The sequence below is a fragment of the Ailuropoda melanoleuca genome, chromosome 1 (assembly GCF_002007445.2).
Source record: "Ailuropoda melanoleuca isolate Jingjing chromosome 1, ASM200744v2, whole genome shotgun sequence".
NCBI lineage: Eukaryota > Metazoa > Chordata > Mammalia > Carnivora > Ursidae > Ailuropoda > Ailuropoda melanoleuca.
This window is the reverse complement of record NC_048218.1, coordinates 64,255,067-64,262,798: the sequence shown is the minus strand read 5'-3', so window position 1 is coordinate 64,262,798 and position 7,732 is coordinate 64,255,067. Positions and strand designations below refer to the sequence as shown.

The window sequence follows — 7,732 nt, the reverse complement described above, 5'->3', positions numbered from 1 at the left end:
AGGAAGGAACTGATCAGTGAAATCTTAATTTTCAGAAGGCAGCTTGGTGCTGAAAGACATCCCAGGGATGGGTGCTAGGAGGGTGGAGGCCAGCTGGGAGTGGTGGTCTGCGACCTGGTGGTGCACAGGCAGATGTTGAGCTGAACACAGTTGGCGTTCACCTTCCCCAGCCTGCCATACATGGTGGTAGCTGAGATGCTGGAAGAAACAATATGGGTTTGTCACTCGGGTCCCAACCAGGAAAAGGATGCTCTCAGGGAGGAGTAGCTGGTAAAATACAATTACCCTAGAGCTGTTCAAGATATTTTTATTATTGCAGAGCATGAATCTTGGTGAGTTGTTAGTTCTCTGGGATCTGAGGATTTGAGCCACGCTGCACCCAACACACCGAGGCATTTTCCCTATCTATAATCATTCTACAGAAATTTTGGACTATGCATAATTTAGGGAAGAATGGATAGAAAGGTGACAGTGGCAACAAGGGTGGGCCATATTTTGGGATGTTTACAGGGTAAGGAAGGGGAGTTTGGGTATAGCATGAAAGTATAGTAGGGCTGATGAAAAGTGACTTACAGACATTTGACATCTGACTATGTTTTTGAAGGAAGGGGCAAGTATGGGACAAGGCACCTGGTATGCAAGAAATGATAGCACCCCACATAAGAGAGGAAGGGCAGAGTCTTAGACTGGAGGGAGGAATGAAATCCAGCAAGGGATAAGGAAATTGAGAGTATTCTTGTCCCAGATGAGTGCAATCTTTTAAGAGAAGGAACTGAGACCAGCTAGAGGAGCCATGGGGATGGGAGGTATTGAGAAATCAAGGAAAGTGAAGGTCCAGGTCCACCTCTCTGGGGTTTCTAGAAAAGAGCCAAAAGGATGTGACTGAAAGGATGTTCTGGCAGCCCTAGGGTCCTGTTGCGGTTGTTTGCTGGCATATATTCATAGATTGGTACTGAGTGAGTTTCTGTGGTTCTGCAACTTCCTTGAGCAAAGTTCTCTGAACCTGGAGCAGAAGCTGAAGAGGAAGTTGTGGCAATGGGAGTGATCTCTAATTGAGGATTGGAATGCCAGAATTTCATGGGGTCAACAGAAATCAGGGGTGGAAGAGTGCATGAATCTACCCATCATGGGTCAGGGCTGGATGAGCACTCAAGAGGGCCTAGGCATGTTCGATGATGAAGATGGGAGGGTGAGGGCCTGAAAGGTTGTGGTGTGGCTGAATGGCAGGTTCTCTGGGTGGGGGGCAGTGGGAGAGGCGATTGATGAGGAGGCTGCGGTCACAGAGGAGAACACAAATGTGTGGGTGAGTGACAGCTATGACATGCTAAGCTCTGGGGTGTGGTGTCCATGATGGTATGCACAGGGGGTGTTTGTATGGTGTTATGTATGGTCTGTGTGGATGCCAGNTGTGGATGCCAGCAATGGCATTCAGTAATTAGGTTTGACTTAGGGTTGTGTGTGTGTGTGTGCACGCATATGTGTGTGTGTTATATCAACCTATGCATGCATAATAATAGCCCTCATTTCTAAAAATAATTATTGAAATAACAGTTCTTTCCTGCACATAAACATACTCTGGAATTCTCATCCCAATTCTCAGGCCAAGTATAGCTCTTTATTTCCTTGGGCATATCTCTTATCTTTTATCTATTTTGTAAATTTCTCTGAAGGCAAGAACCATCTTTTTGTCCCTTCTGTCCCTATAGCAATTCACATAATACTGTGTACATAGTGTTTTCTGAATGAAGAAACCAGGGTTGTTTTTCTTCATGACACCTTGTCTTCCCAGAAAGGAAATAGGATAAAAGAGGATAGCAGAGACCCACAACTAATAAAGAGAATCCTGGGAAAGGGGATTTCTTCCACGTGTACTTGGGACTCAAGCACCGTTTGCATTCTTCAGTGATACGTGATACACAACTACCATTCAGTTTCCATTATCTTCAGAATGGGGACTCTCTTTTCTCCTGCCTTCAGAAATGTTAAGTCTCCTCAACTTCAAGCTCTTTTTTTTTTTTTTAAGATTTTATGTATTTATTTGACAGAGAAAGAGACAGAAAGAGAGGGAACGCAAGCAGGGGGAGTGGGAGAGGGAGAAGCAGACTTCCTGCCAAGCAGGGAGCCTGATGTGGGGCTTGATCCCAGGACCCTGGGAGCATGTCCTGAGCTGAAGGCAGACGCTTAACGACCGAGCCACCCAGGCGCCCTAACTACAAGCTCTTTGTTTGATTTTCTTCTCTTTCTGACCTCATCCAACATCCCTCTTTCATTTTTTTTAAAGTTTTTAAAAAATTTGTCAGAGAGACAGAGAGAGCACAAGCAGGGGAGTGGCAGGCAGAGGGAGAAGCCAGCTTCCTGCTGAGCAGGGAGTCTGATGCAGGACTCGATCCCAGGACACTGGGATCATGACCCAAGTCGAAGGCAGACGTTTAACCGACTGAGCCACCCAGGCATCCCTCCCTCTTTCATTTTGATGTCAAATTCCTTAAACCTACAGTTCTCATTTTTTTCTTTGATGCTTTCCCCTCTCTATGAGATGGCTTTTCCGCTAAGAAGATCTCTGTTAAGGACAGGGAAAGCTGATAAACTTCAGCTCCTCTAAGAATACCTGCATTTTAACAGCTGATTTAAAAAAAAATAGAATACATAAAAAAATCAAAGGGATAAAATTACAAGGTAAATGACAGGTAGTGGTGGTCTTCCTTGGGACCACCTCAGATCATACTAAGTGTATGACTACCAACACTTACCCATTTGCCTGACTCTGACTGGGCATCTAACTAATTCTATAATCTTGGAGAAGGTGTTGATTATATTTCTTCACCTACAGGTGGTTTTGGTAATACCTGCCTCTTGGGGTTGTTTGTGGGGAGAAAAATTTTGTCATTGATGGGAAAGTGCTTCCTAAACTGACCATTCTTCTGCCTTCTAATACTTAACTGGGAATTGTCCCCTAAGGCTCTCCTGTGAGAGGGGAGCCAAATGATAACTGGGAACTTAATACCTGAAAAGCTGAACTTACTACACAGTAATTATTCACTTGAAAGTTAGGAGCTTTGGTGGGCAAACTCCAATGACCTTCCTGGTCCCAAACCTACAATTTAAAAAATGTTCCTTATTGGGTATTGTTTTATAACATCCAGTTATCTTGACTTCTCTAAATGGACTCTAAACTCCTTGAGAGCAGGGACCTGAGATCATGACCTGAGCCGAAACCAAGAGTCAGAGGATCAACCGACTGCACCACCCAGACGCCCCCAGGGCTCTGCTTGTGGGAAGCCCATCTCCCATAGGCCTCTTGGATTTAGGTATCTCCAGTCCTGGAGGCCAGTGGGGTCATGGACAGCAGCTGGGGCATCACCTGGGAGCTGGTTAGAAATGCAGGCTCTCAGGCCCACCTCAGCCATATCTACTGAGTCAGAATCTGCATTTTAACAAGACCCCCAGGTAACGTACGTGTACACTGAAGTTTGTGAATACAGGCCTATACATGGAATTTTGAGAATACTGACCTCAAATAAAGGTATTAATGACTTAACATTACCCTTCGCAAGAAAGAAAAGCTCCAAAGTATCTATTTTTTAAAAGAACTCTTGAAAAGGAAATGTTTATCCCCAAAGAATGAGTGGTAGAATTCCAGGCATTGAATCTCTAGAGAGCATTCCAGAGCCCTAACATAGAAATCCTATCTCTTTCACTTATGCAAGAACCCGATCTTATTTGCCAGTGTCATAGAATGAAATTTCAGAGAAAAAAACAAGGAATGGTACAAGAAAATAGGGCAACAATTTACAAACCTATAATGATAATTTATATATATTTTCTTTTCGTAAAATATGCAGGATAATAAAAATTTTTTGTAGAGGTGATCGCTAATCAAACAACACTTAGAAAAATGTATCAACTTGCTAAGAGCATTGAGTTCTGTTTTCATCTTAATCAATTTCAGAATCATCATAGACTATGCCACTCCTCTTCCCTACTAGTTTAATCGTCCTCTAAATACGAAAAGACTAAAATATTTTCCTTAAGTCAAATTGGCAAGAAGTGTGTAAGTGGATTGTCTTTGGAATGTTGTCCTTCATTTAACCCATTTAAAAAAATTTCCCTGCAGAGCGTGTGAAGTCTAGTTTGTCAAATTGTTAACAACCCCAGACTTTAATTACATGTTGGCTCCATTTGGTAAGATTAGAAGCTTCATCAGAAACTGAATTAGTAATCCTAGAATCATACATTGTAAGCCTATAAAGATGACCCAATATAAATTCTTTTATAAATGGGGAAACAGAGGCTCAGAGAAGGAATGTTACTTGTTCAAGATCACTCTCATAGTTGAGATTATTAGAGGTTTCAACTAAAAAGGTTTTTAGTTGTAAGGAAGCCTGAACAAAACCACACATTTCCCAACGTTCTTCTGGTTTTCATGTTCACCCATACACTTAACGTGGCCCACCTAGGACCCAAGGTTTTGGATCAATCATTTTCATGAGGTACACCAACTCACCTCTTTAGCAATCTCCTGGATTTCTGGAGTGGCAGGTCTGGCTTTAGTTAAGCCTCCAGGTATCATTTTGGCTAATTGCTTCTTTGCTGGGCAGGATGCTGGAACTGAAGTGATCAAGTAAGCGTGGAGACTCTGGTTTTTAAAGAGGGTGTTGCTCAACAAGCCCCGCCTCCAGAAGGTTTTCTTTTTCACAAAGAGCAAAAAGGCACAGAGAAAATGAATATGTCTTGAAGCAAGCCATGCTGCTTCCTCAACAGAATCTGCCAGTAGGAATTTGGGAGAACGAGGGCTGAGGATGAACAAATGGGTGTGCCCTGCGAGTCCTGTCATCACAGGGAGTCAGACTTCCCTGCGTTCTCTTTGACAATGGTTCCATCCTGTTGCATCTGAGGAATGCAATCTAGAGTCATGACCAGAGTTTCTCAATGTTTTAAAACCTCGAATACAAAATTTTGTACTTTAGAGGTATATTTATTAATAATGTCAAGGCTGTTCAGAATTTACTTGACTCTATGAAGAAAGTAAAAGGGTCTGTCTGGAGAACCTTGGCTGGATATTTGTATTTTATTGTTTGTTTGTTTTTACATTTCTAGATCTGTAGAGTGAAACAACAAGCACTTATATTCCTATCACCTAGATTTAAAACTTTTAATATTTTATCTTACCTACTTTCCCTTTCTTCTTTTCTTTCTTCTTTTTTCTTTTCTTTTCTTTATAGTTGTTTTTAAGAAATACAATATTACCAGCCTCCCACTCCCACCCCTCAACTTAGGTCTCCACAGAGGGTAATTACACTGTGAGTTTGGTATCCTTCTATCCCATTTTATACATTTTTTAGTGTGTTTTTAAAAATTTACTTAAGTTGTATGCTAAACATATACTTTATATATGCTTTTTTTCTGCTTAACATGTTTTTGAGTTGTTCCGTGTTGATACACAGATTGACCAATCTAGTTTATTTCCTTTAACTGTTATTTGATGATAGATTTATCTGTCTGCCTATCTACATATCATCTATTCTCTCTATCTAACTGCTATATGCTATTCCACATTTACATACCTATTCCCCTACTTATGAAGACTTTTGTTGTTTCTAGTTTTTTAACTCTTATAAACAATATTGCATTTTTTCCCCTTTTATACATGTGTGATGGCTTCTGGAGGGAATTATCTAGAAGTAAAATTGCTGTTTTGCGTGAATATTTATCTGCATTATTTTATTCAATTTTTGAGTATATAACACATACACATGATAAAAATGTTTAACGGGAACAAAAGAGTTTAAGGAAGAATATAAGGAATTCTTCACCCACTCTATTCCTCAGCCACCCTTCTATTCTCTAGAGACTACTGTCACTAGCTTATTTTTTTTAAAGATTTTATTTATTTATTTATTTATTTGACAGAGGGAGGGAACACAAGCAGGGGGAGTGGGAAAGGAAGAAGTAGGCTCCCAGTGGAGGAGCCTGAAGCAGGGCTCGATCCCAGGACTCCGGGACCACACCCTGAGCCGAAGGCAGACACTTAACGACTGAGCCACCCAGGCGCCCCTGTCACCAGCTTCTTTATCCTTCATATCCTACTGTACGAATATATAAATAATTAACTATACACATACAAATACGTGTGTATATACTTTTGTTCTATAAATGGTACAACTGGTACTCTACCACATAATGTATTATATGCTTCACTTCATCCCTAACTATATTTTGCAAACTGTTTATTATATTATACATTAATACTTTCATATTATAATTAATATGCAATATGTTATATAAATTATATATTAGAAAGGTACTTCATTCTTTATAAAGTCTGGCAGGTGCTTGACAAATTTTTGGAGATAGGTGGTGTCTTTCTGGATAATCTAAGGTGTGCTAGGCAGATGGATGTCCATGGAATGCCTTCATCTGTGTATTGAGAAAAATAACAAATGTGAATGACATGGTGCTCACTCAAGAGGCCACAAGTCATCTTAAGACTTAGCTCTGGCCACAGATAATCCTAGACATCTTCCTGTGACCTTTCTAAGTCAGGTCCTCTCGTATCCAGGTCTTCAACTTTTTTTTTCAAGGCCACAGTCCATTTCTGCCTCTCTGTTCACCAACTAGTTCAGGTCTAATCCCCCCAGTGGTCAGGCATGGGGTAAGCAGCATATCTTCTGTTCTTTTTCTAGAGTCTATGCCTGTTACTCTTGGGTATTCCCTGTTGATTCTCAAAAATTTCTTTTAGAAGCAAAAACTGACCCAAAGTAAATATTGCTTTTGTCTTTGCATTTCTACTGTAATATCCTAACTCTTCTTAAGGTAGTATGGATGCCTCTGATAGGGAAGAGTCACATACAAGGAAGTGCAGAAAAGAAAAGCACAAAAATTAATATCTCTGTTAATAAAAATTAAAGTGACAAAAACAGATCAAATTGCCTCTGGCTGGGGGTGGAGGAAGGATCTACTACTGCAAAGGGGCACAGGAAATGTTTTCAGGAGATGGAACTGTTCTATATCTGGTTGGGGTGCTGGTTATACAATGGTATACAATTACCCAAATTCATCAAATTTTACACTTAAAATGGGTGGACTTTACTATATGTAAGTTACACCCTCCCAAAAAAAAAGCTGAGGTAAAAAAAAAGCACTACATTTTAAGCACCTTGTTTATGTGTCTCTTGGTCTTGCTTTTATACTGCTTCCTCTAATGTTTTCCACTGCATCAACACGTTGCTTTAAAAATGGTTGTAAAGACCCCATTTGAAGTGTGTGCCCCCAAGGTGGACAAAGTTACTTCTCCTGGCTATGCTCATGGTGAGGGGGAAAGTAAGAGGTAAGGTTGATTGAAGATAGGTCATAGAAAACAGGTGAAAGATTTTATACTTTAGTTGTTAGGTAACAGAGGTCACTAAAAGTTTTGAGCTGTACAGAAACCATGTGTGCTTTAGAAAGAAAATCAGAAGCAATGTGTAGGCTGGATTGAGGGACAAGATCCTAAAGACAGAAAGACTGATTAGGGAGTTTTCGTAGTGGAATAGTGAAAAGTTAGTCCTGATCCAATGTTGTGTCAAGTGGCTTGGAGAGGAATGGGTATGACAATTTATAAAAACAGTATTAGGAAGGAAGCAGGGACAAGAAAAAGGGAATGAGTGGCTGATGGAGGTGTTTTGTTTGGATGACCAGGAAGATCCCTGTTCAGTGGATGTTTTTATGTTAGAGATGCACGTGGACTGTTGAG

At 40.6% G+C, this 7,732-nt stretch overlaps 1 protein-coding gene across 1 annotated transcript in view; it reads right to left on the bottom strand.

Annotated features, from left to right (window-relative positions):
- CSTA (cystatin A) overlaps window positions 1–4,784 on the bottom strand; it is an 11,606-nt gene extending 6,822 nt beyond the window's left edge. Inside the window, exon 1 of the mRNA XM_002927225.4 lies at window positions 4,505–4,784. Coding sequence (XP_002927271.4) covers window positions 4,505–4,570 — 66 coding nt within the window. The 5' untranslated portion in view covers window positions 4,571–4,784. The remainder of the gene's footprint in view (window positions 1–4,504) is intronic.
- Between the last annotated feature and the right edge of the window lie 2,948 nt (window positions 4,785–7,732).